This window comes from Mustela nigripes, chromosome 6 (assembly GCF_022355385.1).
Source record: "Mustela nigripes isolate SB6536 chromosome 6, MUSNIG.SB6536, whole genome shotgun sequence".
Classification (NCBI taxonomy): Eukaryota; Metazoa; Chordata; class Mammalia; order Carnivora; family Mustelidae; genus Mustela; species Mustela nigripes.
In genome coordinates, this window is record NC_081562.1 from 85,490,037 (window position 1) to 85,504,613 (window position 14,577).

General features: G+C 35.7%; 1 protein-coding gene across 6 annotated transcripts in view; it reads left to right on the forward strand.

The window, feature by feature from the left end:
* Positions 1-14,577, forward strand: part of LARP4 (La ribonucleoprotein 4) — a 187,210-nt gene that overhangs the window by 143,294 nt on the left and 29,339 nt on the right. For all 6 annotated transcript variants that reach the window (XM_059403101.1, XM_059403099.1, XM_059403103.1 and 3 more), the window contains 3 exons: positions 573-676; positions 3,388-3,498; positions 4,447-4,500. In XM_059403101.1, the coding sequence (XP_059259084.1) occupies positions 573-676; positions 3,388-3,498; positions 4,447-4,500 (269 nt within the window). The remainder of the gene's footprint in view (positions 1-572; positions 677-3,387; positions 3,499-4,446; positions 4,501-14,577) is intronic.

Consider the following 14,577-nt stretch of genomic DNA (forward strand, 5'->3'; position numbering starts at 1 on the left):
ATACTATCTTCATTAGATATTTCCTCAAAATCAGCATCTCAAGGATGGCTTCTCAGTGTCTGTAATAGTCTTTAAGAATAAATTGTTAAAATCAAAGGAAAGCTATAATCATTTGAGTTCAATTCTTGGTTTTAAGTGCCTCTTAGACTTGAATTTTAAGAACAATTTCTTTGTATGTCAGAATGCAGTACTATAGTCCAGTTACAAGAGTGGAATGCAAATACACTGATTAATACACTTCTTATCTCCAGAAATCCAGAATTCAGTAATTGTACACAGGGTAATTTTACCTTGTTAGTTACGTATTATATACTCCTGAAGAGTTTTTCAGTGCCAAGACACAAAGTAGGTGCTCTATATATTTGTTCAAATAATAACATTTGACAGTGTTTCTTGTATATTAATTTCAAAATATTTTGTTATAACTGTAATCTTTGGTTCTGCAATTTAATTTATTGAGGATATCAATCTCTGCTAATTTATTCACTTGGAAATAGAAATGAATAGTTTTTAATGGTAATATTAAAATCTCACCTTGTCACTTTTGAATGAAACACTTTTTTAAATTTCAGCTTCTCCTATGGTACAAGTTGATGAAAAGGGCGAGAAAGTGAGACCAAGTCATAAGCGTTGTATTGTGATTCTTAGAGAGATTCCTGAAACAACACCTATTGAGGTAAATTATTAAGGATTGTTAAAGTTAAGTGTTCTTTAACTGTTTAAATCAAAGATAAACGAAGTGTAAGTCAGTGCCCTCATATCAATTATGTGAATGGGATATATTTTGTTTTGTAAATTCTGAAGCACTGGAAGAATGGCAGAAAGGGAGAAGGAAGATAATAATTCCATGTTCTTAGAATGGTAGACTGAGTATTGCCGTGTTACTGATTCTCAGTTTGTTCATTTGACTGGCAATTAAAATATAAATAGGCTCTTTTGGGAACTTGAGGATTCACCTGAAAGAATACACTTAGGAATGAAGAAAAAAAAAATACAAGAGTCAAGGCTTAATTCTGTTAGCTGGCAAATATAAAGCAGAGTTGTGGTCATAAATGTGGTGTGGTACAGATACAGGAATAAAATAACATTTGAATGGAACAATATAATCCTGAAATAGACTCTTTGATTTAGTAATGAATTTATGATAACATTTATTCAGTAATTAGATTCTACCAGGTATTGTGCCATGTACTTTATGGTAATATAAAGCCTAAGGTTTTGTTATCTCTGTTTTACAAATAAAGTAACTGAGCCTTAGTATAGTTAAATAACTTGATTAAGGTCACATGACCTGTTTGAATGACAGAATCTGATTTGAACTCGCTCTCTGTGATTCCAAAGCCCATGTTTCTTAACCAGTAAACCATAGGACTTCACACTAAGTTGGCATATTCATGATAATAAGTTAAAGATGGAGAAGACTAATTAGTAGCTGATATGTGGTAATTGGTTAGTCATTTAACTTGCCAACTAACAAACTTGGCATATTAGTAGTTAATCTTATTGCCCAGATTCATTCAGTATTAACTCTCCAGAATGAAGATTTCCTAAACTTAGAAACAGTGAGAGAAATTAGAAAAGAAACTGTCACAAGATAGATGTTTTATTTAAAATTATGAACTATATGTCAAAAGTAACAAATCGAAAGGAAAATTGCAAAATGGGAAGAATATTTGCATTATTAAGAAACAGTGTAGAATATATGAGCCTGAACTCTAGAGCCACGCTGCCTGGATTTAAATTCCAGCTTTTTACTTGATAACTCTATGACCTTGCATTAGTTACTTAACCTCTTTTGCTTTGATTTTTTTCCATCTATTAAATGGGATAGTAGTAATAAGTAACTCATAAAATTGTGAGATATAAGTGAATTAGTATATAAAAAACTTAGAGCAGTACTTGGCATGTAAAACAGATCTAAGATTAGCCAGTACTATCATTTTTATAGTTATTGTAATTTATATTCTGAATACATAAACAGGTCACACACATGAGCAATAAATGAAAATGAACAAGGCAGCAACATACTGTTCATTAAAAAAAAAAGTAAAGGAAGTGCAGATGACTAAGGTAGCTAGAGAGAGCCTAGGCAGTAGTCCCTGAAATGCACATTAAAATGAGAGATTTGGGATGGTGATGAAAGATTACTATCAGGTAGAACAAATTACTTTAGATCCAGACTTCTTTTTTTATACTTGGGAAAGTTAATCTGTAAACATATACAACTCTTACTAAAGAATAATAATGGCGAAAAATAAAAAGATCTAAATAAATAAGTCAGTTCATTTCACAGAGAATTAGAAATATTTAGAGAATATCTATGGATTTTTGGAAGGTAGAGATCAGTGGATGGCAGTCTAACAGTTCCACAGATAGTTCTATAGAAATGTAATTCTGAACTGGATGAGATTTTATTAACTGAACTTGGTGATATTTCACCACTTTCACTAATATCACAAAACTCAGCTGGTTGTACACTACTTATTTCGAGTAGTATTTGACCCAAGCAAATTTCATCATAAATAGAGATGTTATTTTTAATTCAGTGTAGTAAAAATTTGAAGGAGTTAGAATACAGGTTAGACTTAATTGTGAACATTGTGAACATTGAAAATGGACACCTTGTGATATTTTGGTATTTTATGGGCATTTTAGCCTAGTAAGATTCTTTATGTTTGGGAATTATTAGTTACTAGTGAATTTCTCATTGAACTCAAATAGGTATTAAACAAAATGGAGTTCGGAGGCATACAAATCTGGGTTTGAGTTCTTGTTTGTGATAGTGTGAGTAGGTTAAACAGTTTGAGCTACCATTTCCTCACCTGTAAAGTTGGTATGATAAGATCTTTAAAACAGGATTGTTTTCAGGTTAAATCTATGTCTTATCCTGCATGGGATTTCAGTAGATGTTTTCTTTCTCTCTGTAACCATTTAGAGATACTAATGTTGACTTCCAGTTGTTTTCTTTCTTTTCTTTTTATAAACTTCCTTCAAGCTGTTAAACTGTGTTAAACACAATTCTAAGTTTTGGTAATCTATTTTTTTTAAATGCATATATTTGTTATAGTTTTCAGTTATTGAATTTCAGTTTCAGTTATGGAGAAGGGAAGATACTTTTGCACAGAGTTCGTGTCTGTAACTCTGGTATAGACAGAGCATCTGGATTGAATGAGAATGCATCCAAATAAATACTAAGCACTAGAAAATGTTAATGGAGGACATACTTTTCATTTTTTGGATAATGGCAGGTCTAGAAAGATTTTACTGTTAAGGAAAATTTAGCTTGCCCCTAAGAGTGTGATGAAATGCTTCAGTTTTGCTGATACTAAAATAAGATTCTATTTCTAAATCATATATAAAATTTACACTAAAGTTTTTCTTTCGTAGGAAGTTAAAGCTTTGTTCAAGAATGAAAACTGCCCAAAGGTGATAAGCTGTGAGTTTGCACACAATAGCAACTGGTATATCACTTTCCAGTCAGACACAGATGCACAACAGGTGAGAAGAAAACTTTTCTTCTGATTTGAAGTCCTGGTGGTTAAAGTAGTAGTATATTTTAACTGAGAAAATATGTGCTCACGGCAGTATTTGTAAAGACTATTGAGCACCTTGTTCACCTTTTTGGTTGTGCTGCTGCTGCTTCTTTTTTTTTTAAGATTTTATTTATTTAGGACCCTGGGATCGTGACCTGAGCCGAAGGTAGAGGCTTTAACCCCCTGAGCCATCCAGGCACCCCCAAGCTTTTTCAGTTTTGATTTAAGAAGTTTATTTCCTATCAGTAAAAAAATTAAAACAATTTTAAAATTAATTTAAAGATTGGGAACCATGTACTCAGTAGTTGGAATTTCTAGTACGTACATACTAGGCCCACAATAAATACGTAACTTCCTTTCTGATTCTTGGAATTTTGACATTAATGATTTTACTTTATTGTCATGTCCAATTAAAGAGTAATAATCCCTTGAAACAAAAGAAAACCAAAAATATATCTAATAGCATTTTAAAACCACTCACTAATTGATTGATTGATTTTTAAAGTAAACTCTACCCCTAGTGTAGGGCTCGAAATCATGACCCCAAGATCAAGAATTGCATACTCCACCAACTGAGCCAGCGAGGTGCCCCTCTGATTTTTTTTTTTTTTAATTATTCATCTTAGAAAACTGTCTGATTGAACCATTATATGTTGTGAAATTTTGGGTCTGTTTTGACTTTTGTGCATCTTTTCCTGCATTAATCCATAGTAGCTAATCTACAGTAAATGTGAACTTATGCTGGGGTGTTTTTACTTTCTCATTCCTTATCACCTGCATAATGGAATTGACTTCAGAATTTTTTATTGTTTAGTTTGGAGATGATTGCTAATACCAAACTTTTGATAGAGTAAAGATGGCGTTAATGAAATGTTTGAATGCTAATAAAAGTTCCTTTCTGCTTTGTTAACAGGCTTTTAAATATTTAAGAGAAGAAGTTAAAACATTTCAGGGCAAGCCAATCATGGTAAGAAAATGTTTGTAAGTATAGAGCCTAGTGTGAAGCCAGAAAATTTTTGTTGCTTGTCTGTTTGAGAATTTAAAACACATATGCATAATAATGGATAATAATAAAACCTGCAATGATTTTTTTTTTTCCCTGCAATGATTTTAAAGAAATTTTATATGATGTGCTAGAAAATTAGCTGTTAGGGTAACAGTTATTTCCAAAGGCCTTCCTTTAGAAAGCATGAAGTTTTAGTTAGATGCTGATTGATAACTTTTAAGATAATTAAAATGAGGATTAGGGATAATTTTTTAGTAAAAAAGGTGGAAAATGTTCTCAATATTGTCACTCTCATCTCAAAATTAATTGCATCACCACACTGATGTTCATCTGTTTGGGAATCTATAAATTATTGATGACACTTGCTCACTGTCTTTACAGGTCTTCTCTTTTCTCAGATCCCGTGGAATCTACCTTTATAACTTGTTTCAATTATTACTGCTTTGTTTAGGCTTGAACGGTCAGAGTACCTTTTAATTGTTATGCCTTTAGCTTTCCCCCCACTTTTTCATTCTCCCGTTGCTACCATCTAAAACAGAGTCATAGGGCACCTGGTGGCTCAGTTGTTTAAGCATCCAACTCTTGATTTTAGCTCAGCTCTTGATCTCAGGTCATGAGTTCAGGCGCCACATTGGATTCCAAGATACTTTAAAAAAATAATAAATGCATAAAATAGAATCCCAAGCATTCACTTAATTTGGTACTTGGGCTTACTTTTACATGCTACTTATTCCATTTGTAATGCAGTGATGATGTATTTGTGAATGTATTTTAGTATTCTTGGTCTCTTGAGCTCTTAACATGTATCAGTTTCTGTTCTAAACACTTTATTTGTATAGAGTCATTTAATTCTTACAAGAACTTCATATGGTGGTTACTCTTGTTCTCCATCTTGTGGTAATGAAAGTTACCTACCCAATTTCACACAACTAGTAACTGAAAGAACCAAGATGAGAGAGGCTTACATTTATTAGGAGAATGTATATCAGGCATTGTTCTAAGGACTGGACATATTTAAACCTCATTATTGATGTGTGATAGGTGGTATTATTACTTTCTACTTTAGAGATGAAGATACCTGCCATTTGTCAATCTATTTCCTCTGCTTCCTATTATCTCCCTCCCCTACTTGAGGCTATAAAGATCTTCTAGGTCTTCTGGTAGCTTTAAAATTTTATATGTCAGATTTGGGTCTTTGATACATTTGGAATTAATTTGATATACAGGATCTGATAGGAATCTATTTTTTTCCATATATGTAAAGGCAGTTGTCTCAACACCAAACAATTGGTTGAATGGTCTGTGCTTTTACAACTTGTGTATGATGTTGCATCTATCAGATTTGCTTTAGGTTCTCTATTCTATCAGTCTCGTCTTGTCTTTTATTTTTTTTTATTTTTTTGATTTATTTATTTGGGGCACCTGGTTGGCTCAGTGGGTTAAAGCCTCTGCCTTCAGCTCAGGTCATGATCCCAGGGTCCTGGAATCAAGCCCTGCATCGGGCTCTCTGCTCAGCGGGGAGCCTGCTTCCTCCTCTCTCTCTGCCTGCCTCTCTGCCTACTTGTGATCTCTGTCTGTCCAATAAATAAATAAATAAATAAATAAATAAATAAATAAATATTTTTTAAAAATAAATAAATAAAAGGCAGAGACTGGGACGCCTAGGTGGCTCAGTGGGTTAAGCTTCTGCTTTCTGCTCAGGTCATGATCCCAAGGTCCTGGGATCAAATCCCACATCGTGCTCCTTGCTCAGCAGGGAACCTGCTTCTGCCTGCTGTTCTCCCTGCTTGTGCTCACTCTCTTGTTCTCTCTCTCTCTCTCTCTTTCTCTCTGCCTTCAGCTCAGGTCATGATCCCAGGGTCCTGGGATAGAACCCTGCATGGAGCTCTCTGCTCAGTGGGGAGCTGCTTCCCCCTCTCCCTGCCTGCCTCTCTGCCTACTTGTGATCTCTCTCTCTCTCTGTCAAATAAAAATTTTTTTAAAAAGGCAGAGACTGGCAGTTTGAATTAAAAAAATAAGATCCATCTATATGCTGTCTATAACAGATTCATTTTAAATTCAGAGATACTGAAAGTCACAGGATGGAAAAGGATGTTCCAAATAAATAGTAACCAAAATACATCTAAGGGGTGCCTGGGTGGCTCAGTGGGTTAAAGCCTCTGCCTTCGGCCCAGGTCATGATCCCAGGGTCCTGGGATCGAGTCCCACATCGGGCTCTCTGGTCATCAGAGAGCCTGCTTCCCTTCCTCTCTCTCTCTGGCTGCCTCTCTGCCTGCTTATGATCTCTGTCAAATAAATAAAATCTTTAAAAAAACAAAACAAAACAAAATACATTTAAGATGGCTGTACAGTTGACCCTTTCAACAACACAGGTTTGAATAGCATGGACCTACTTATATGCAGACGTTTTCAATAAATATAGTACAGTATTGTAAAGGTATTTTTTCTTCCGTTTTTTTAAAAAAGATTTTAATTTATTTTTTTTAAGATTTTATTTATATCACAGAAAGAAAATACAAGCAGGGGGAGGGGAGTCAGAGGGAGAGGGAGAAGCAGACTCCCTGCTAAGCCAGGCTGGATCCCAGGACCCCGAGATCGTGACCTGAGCTGAAGGCAGATGCTAAATGGACTGTGTTGTCCAGGTGCCCCCACCCTGCGAATTTTTTCTGTTACTGCCTTTTTTTTTTTTTAAGATTTTATTTATTAATTTGACAGAGAGAAATTACAAGTAGATGGAGAGGCAGGCAGAGAGAGAGAAATAGGGAAGCAGGCTCTCTGCTGAGCAGAGAGCCCAACGCGGGACTCGATCCCAGGACCCTGAGATCATGACCTGAGCCGAAGGCAGCGGCTTAACCCACTGAGCCACCCAAGCGCCCTGTTACTGCCTCTTTTATTTCTAATTTTTTTTTTTTTAAGATTTTATTTATTCTTCAGAGAGAGAGGGAGAGAGAGCGAACACAGGCAGACAGAATGGCAGGCAGAGGCTGAGGGAGAAGTAGGCTCCCTGCTGAGCAAGGAGCCCGATGTGGGACTCGATCCCAGGATGCTGGGATCATGACGTGAGCCAAAGGCAGCTGCTTAACCAGCTGAGCCACCCAGGCGTCCCTTTTATTTCTAATTTTGATTTCCTTCTTTCCTGTCCTATATATTTTTAAAGTTTGTGTGTGAGGGGGGTTCTCTTGGTTAAAATTAAATTTATAACAATCTCATGTGAATAATACCAGTTTAGTACTAATAATATACAAATACTTTGCTTCTATACTTCTCTATTCTATTCATTTCTCTCTTAAACCTGATAAGAAAAAAAGAGGAGTTACATACCAAAAGTATAATATTTTCTTTTGTGTTTACCTATGTAATTATCCTTACCAGTGTTCCTTAATTCTTCTTAAGGTATTGAGTTACTCTCTGGTATCTTTATTTCACCCTGAATTACTCATTAGCATTTTTTGTAGGATAGGCCTGCAAATATCCTTTACATTATTTTATTCATATGTCTTTTTCCACACCCTTAGGTGTGTCCATGGTTTGCATTAGCTCATTAATCACTTTTAAGATAGTTGATTTAAGTCTTTGACCAGTAATTCCAATGTCTGGGCTTACTTAGGATGGTTTCTATCAAATTCTTTTTTTCCTGTGAATGGGCCATATTTCTCTATTTTTCCGTGTGTTTTATAATTTTTCGTTGAGAGCTAAACATCCTGAGTATTACCCCTAGACACAATTCTGCCATTTTTTTTAACCTTTTTTTGTCTATATATGCAAATATAATTTTAGGGTAAATTCCTAGAAATGAAATTGCTATGTTAAAGAGTATATGATGCCTTTACTTAATAGATGGAACTAACTTAATTCATAGTAGTATTTTTTATTTATTTTTTTTTTTAATGTGGTTGATTCTGATTTTTCTACTTATGTTTCTGGCTGTTTTTCTATTAAGATTTTCTTAATGATTTGTGATTACAAAAGTTTTTAGAGGAGATTAGTCTTATCAGATATGACTGTTACTGTGTTGTTAGTACTTCTGTGGAAATTTATTTTTTGTAGCAGGGTTAAAAGATTGATGAATCTTTTTCTCTGTGCCTTTGGATTTTGAGTCTAGTTTAGCTCAGGTCCTCTCCAGAAAAAGTTATTTTAGTTAGTTTGTTTGTTGGTTTTCAGGCAGAGAGAGAGAGGGAAGCAGGCTCCCTGCGAAGCAGAGAGCCTGATGCGGGGCTCGATCCCAGGACCCTGAGATCATGACCTGAGCCAAAGGCAGAGGCTTAACCCACTGAGCCACCCCGGTGCTCCTAGTTTGTTTTTTAATCAACTTTACTGAAGTATAATTTGCATACAATAAGATATATATATTTAAGATTTTATTTATTTATTTGCCAGAGAGAAAACGTGCACAAGCAGGCAGAGTAGCAGGCAGAGGCAGAGAAGCAGGCCCCCTGCTGAGCAAGGAGCCCAATGTGGGACTCAATCCCAGGACCCTAGAATCATGACCTGAGCCGAAGGCAGAGGCTTAACCAATTGAGCCACCCAGGCATCCCAAGATAAATCTTTGTTGTTTTTGTTTTTGTTTATTTATTGGACAGACAGATCACAAGTAGGCAGAGGCAGGCAGAGAGAGAGGAGGAAGCTGGCTTCTGGCTGAGCAGAGAGCCCCACACAGGGCTCAATCCCAGCACCCTGAGATCATGACTTGAGCTAAAGGTAGAGGCTTAACGCACTGAGCCACCCAGGCACCCCAAGATAAATTTGTTTTAAAAATAAATTTTTATTAGTGTTGGGAATGTTATGCATTGGGGTTTTTTTCTCAGTCAGTCTCTCCCACCATCCCCAACTGCCAATCTAGGCAATCACTAATCTGCTTTCTACAGCTGTAGTTTGTCTTTTCTGGAGTTTTCATATGAATGAAACCATACAGTATATTCTCTTTTGTGCGGGACTTCGTTCACTCACCATTATTTTAGTGAACCATATTGTTGCATGGGTTGGTAATACATACTTTTTTATTGCCAAATAGTAGGAATGTACTTAGTTTGATTATCTAGTCACTTTTTGAATCTTTTTTCTATTAAAAATTTTTTGATTGTTGGGCTTATTATTGAATTATAAGAGTTCTTTATATATTCTGTATATAAGTTCTTTTTTAGGTATGTGTGTGTGGTATTCCACATCTATTTTCCCTAGCCTGTGGTTTGCCTTCTTGTTTTCTTCACAGTGCATATTTGAAGAGCAGAAGTTTTAGAGGTTTTTGTTACTGTTGTTTTGGTAGAAATGTAGATGATGTGTACAGTATTATGTTTCAGGTGTCCTACATAGTCATTCAAAATTTATATACATAGGAAGTGATTACCATCATAAATCTAGCTACCATCTGTCACCATACAAAGTTGTTACATTATTAACTATATTCCCTGTGTATACATTACATCCCTATGACTTAGTTTATAACTGGAAATTTGAACCTTTTAATTTTCCACTATTTCATCCATCCTTCCACTCTGTCCCCCCATCAGTCCCCACCAGCAACCACCATATTTTTCTCTGAACACATGAGTTTGTTTCTGTTTTATTTGTATTGTTTTTTAGATTCCACATATAAGTGAAATCAACCAGTATTTGTTTTTCCCTGTCTGACTTATTTCATTTAGCATAATATTGATGTTGTGGCAAATGACCAGATTTCTTTCTTTTTTTATAGCTGATATTCGTGTGTGTGTGTGTGTGTGTGTGTGTGTGTGTGCGCGCGCACACCACATTATCTTTATCCATTCATCTGTTCAAGGACACTTAGGTTGTTTTCATTTCTTGTCAGTCTAAGTAAGGCTACAGTGGACATAGAAATGTGTGTGTTTTATCAAGTTAGCATTTTTGCTTTTCTTTTTTGTTTTTTTTTTTTAAAGATTTTATTTATTTATTTGACAGAGAACACAAGTAGCAGAGAGGCAGGCAGAGAGAGAGAGAGAAGCAGGCTCTGCACTGAGCAGAGAGCCCAATGCGGGGCTCGATCCCAGGGTCCTGGGATCATGACCTGGGCCGAAGGCAGAGGCTTTAACCCGCTGAGCCACCCAGGCGCCCCACATTTTTGTTTTCTTTGAGTAAGTACTCAGAAGTGGAATTGCTAGATCATATGGTAGATGTATTTTTAGTTTTTTGAGAAACCTTCATACTTCATACAGATTTTATATATTTATTTGTCAGAGACAGAACACAAGCAGGGGAGTGGCAAGCAGAGGGAGAACCAGGCTCTCCACTGAGCAAAGAACCCGATGCGGGACTTGATCCTAGCCATGGGATCATGAACTAAGCTGAAAGTGATACTTAATTAACTGAGCCACCCAGGTGTCCTGCTTAACCTTACTTTTTTCCATAGTGCTGCATCATTTTGCATTCCCACCAAAAGTGCACAGGGGGTACCCTTTTTCCCATATCCTCACCAACATTTGTTATTTCTTGTTTGTGTTTTTGCTTTTAAATATAGCCTTGTGACAAGTGTGAGGAGATGCTTCATTGTGATTTTGATTTGCATTTCCCTGCTGGTTAGTGGTATGGAGTATCTTTTCATGTGTCTTTTGGCCATCTCTATGTCTTCTTTGGAGAAATGTCTCTTCAGGTCCTCTGCCCGTGTTTTAATTTGAATTGTTTTGGTTTTCTTGATACTGAGTTTTGTGAGCTACTTATATGTTTTGGGTATTAATCCCTTTTTTTTTTTTTTAATCATTTGCAGATTTCTTCTCCCATTCAGTAGGTTCCCTCTCCATTTGGTTGATGGTTTCCTTTACTGTGCAAAATTTTGTTGTTTGATATAGTCCCATTTGTTTATTTTTGCTTTTGTTTCCCCTCCCTAAGGAGACACATCCAAAAAAACATAGCTAATACTGATGTTAAAGAGCTTATTGCCTTTGTGGGTGCCTGGGTGGCTCAGAGGGTTAAGCCTCTGCCTTCGGCTCAGGTCATGATCTCAGGGTCCTAGGATCGAGTCCCCCGTTGGCCTCTGCTCAGCAGGGAGCCTGCTTCCTCCTCTCTCTGCCTGCCTCTCTGCCTGCTTGTGATCTCTGTCTGTCAAATAAATAAATAAAATCTTTAAAAAAAAAAAAAAAAGAAACATTTAAAGAGCTTATTGCCTTTGTTTTCCTCTAGGAGTTTATGGTTTCTGGTCTTACATTTGAGTCTTTTATCCATTTTGAGTATATTTTTGTATAAAGTATAAAAACATGGTCCAGTGTCATGCTTTTGCATGTAGTTTTCCCAACACTATTTAATGAAGACACTATCTGTTCCCCATTGTATATTCTTGCCTCCTTTGTTAAAAATGAATTGACCAAAGAGCAGAAGTTTTTTTTTTTTTTTTTTAATATTTTATTTATTTATTTGACAGACAGAGATCACAAGTAGGCAGAGAGGCAGACAGAGAGAGAGGAGGAAGCAGGCTCCCTGCTGAGCAGAGAGCCTGATGCGGGGCTTGATCCCAGGACCCTGGGATCACGACCTGAGCCGAAGGCAGAGGCTTTAACCCACTGAGCCACCCAGGCACCCCAAGAGCAGAAGTTTTAAAACATTTTTAGAAGTTTTTAATTTTAATAAAGTCTGTTTTTAAGATTTTATTTATTTACTTGAGAGAGACCAAGCACAATCGGGGGAAGGACAGAGGGAGAGGGAGAAGCAGGCTTCCCGCTGAGCAGGGAACCCAGTGCAGGGCTCGATTCTAGGACCCTGGGATCATGACCTGAGCCAAAGGCAAACACTTAACTGACTGAACTGACTGAGCCACCCAGGTGCCCCTAATAAAGTCTTTTTTTTTTTTTTATCTCACTTTTCTTTTAGGGGTCATGATTTTTGTTTTATCTGAAATCAACATCTTCTAGGTTCATGAATAGTTTCTTTTATGATTTCTTCTAGAGGTGTTACACTTTCACATTTAGATTATATTGAAGATTTAGATTTTAAGAATGACTTCAGGTTTCTTTTGTGTGTTGTGAAGAGTCAAAGTTTTGTTTTTGTTTTTGTTTTTGTTTTTTTAATGAATGTACATTTGTTCCAACATTACCTTTTAAAAAGACTCTGGGTTACTTTGTTGACTATTTGTTGAACTTACATGCTTTGGTCTATTTCTGGACCCTGTTCCGTCCCATTGGTCTGAACGTTTATCTTTAAATCAGCTCCCTACTGTCTTGGTCACTGCAGCTTTATAAGAAAGTTGTAAGATCAAGTAATGTCTAAGTTCTCAAATTCATTTTGTCTTTCCAAAATCACTTTAGATATTCCAGTTCCTTAATATTTCCATATAAATTTTCAAATGAGTGCGTCATTTTTACAGACATGCCTTTTGGGATTTTGATTGGGACTAAATCGACTGATTTTGGAGAGGATTTCCACCTTTTGTAATACTTAATCTTCTAATATGATAGGTGTTCATTTATTTATGCTTTTGGTTTCTCAGCATTGCTTTCTAGTTTTCAGTGTCTAAGGCTTTGTCTATTTTGTCAAATTTATTATTAAGTAAGAGAAATACCATTTTTTGTGTGTTTGAGCCTTTAAAATTTTTTGTGTATTTGTTGTATTAATGTAGTCACCTTATCTAATACAGAATGTTTGTAATTCTTTTCCTTGAATCTATAAAGCATATTGAATTAAAAGTAAAATAAAACAAAAACAGATAACAAACACTTCTTGAAGCATATTAACATGACTTATTTCCAACTTATTCTTTGATGAGGTAAAAAATTAATTTACTATGTATTGATTTCTGCTTTATAGGTACAGTATAAAAAAATGAAAAATAGGGCGCCTGGGTGGCTCAGAGGGTTGGGCCTCTGCCTTCGGCTCAGGTCATAATCTAGGGTCCTGGGATCGAGTCCCGCATCGGGCTCTCTGCTCAGCGGGGAGCCTGCTTCCTCCTCTCTCTCTCTTTGCCTGCCTCTCTACCTGCTTGTGATCTCTGTCAAATAAATAAATAAAATCTTAAAAAAAAAAAAGAAACATTAAAAAATGAAAAATAGAAATATTAGTAATTCTGTTCTTAACCTAAGAAAAGTATTATTTTAATGGAGAGTTATTTTTATTTTAAAGTAGTTTAAAATACATGGAATTGAATTGCTATTTTTTTTAAAAAATAATGCCTTTAAATAATAAAACTTCAATTTAGATCTTAAACTTTTCTCTTTTAGGTTTTATCTATTATGTACAAGGAATCTGCTCTCTTATTGTTTTCTTCTGAATCAGTTATCTAAATTTTTCACAAAAATTTTAAATACTTATAAAACTTATTATAGTAAAAAATTATTATAGGAAACCATAATGCTATATTTTATTAGAATATCTTTGTGCACAAATAATGGACAAATTATTTATAATGGCCATGATTCTAAAATTACCCATGATAATTTGGGAAAATTCAGACTATTGTGCAATGGATATCCAAGGTCAAGAATCTTTGCAGACTTTGGCCTAAAGAAACACTTCCGAAAGAGTCCTGTAGAGCTTTTATTATGAGCTGAGGTAAATTGCTTCCATTTCATCATCTTTTTTTCTCTTGTAATTAAGCAGGAAACCTTTTTTATTGCTGTTCTTCCTATAGATGAGGTCTGTCTGGTATTAGTTCCCTTCAGCCTAAAGAATATTTGATGTTCCTTACAGTGCCTACCAGTGATGAATTTTCTTAGTTTTTACTTATCTTAAATGAGTTCATACTCATTTTTTTTTTTTTAAGATTTTATTTATTTATCGGGTGGGGGGGAGAGCGAGCACAGGCAGACAGAATGGCAGGCAGAGGCAGAGGGAGAAGCAGGCTCCCTGCTGAGCAAGGAGCCCGATGTGGGACTCGATCCCAGGATCATGACCTGAGCCAAAGGCAGCTGCTTAACCAACTGAGCCACACAGGCGTCCCCATACTCATTTTTAATGTGTATTTTCCATGGATATGGAATTCTAGGCTGATAGTTTTAAATTTTTTTCTATCTTGATGACTCCTGACCTCTGTTGTTTCTGGTGAGGCACTATTTTTATTCTCTTTATATAATGTCTTTTTTTCCTGCTGTCAAAATATTT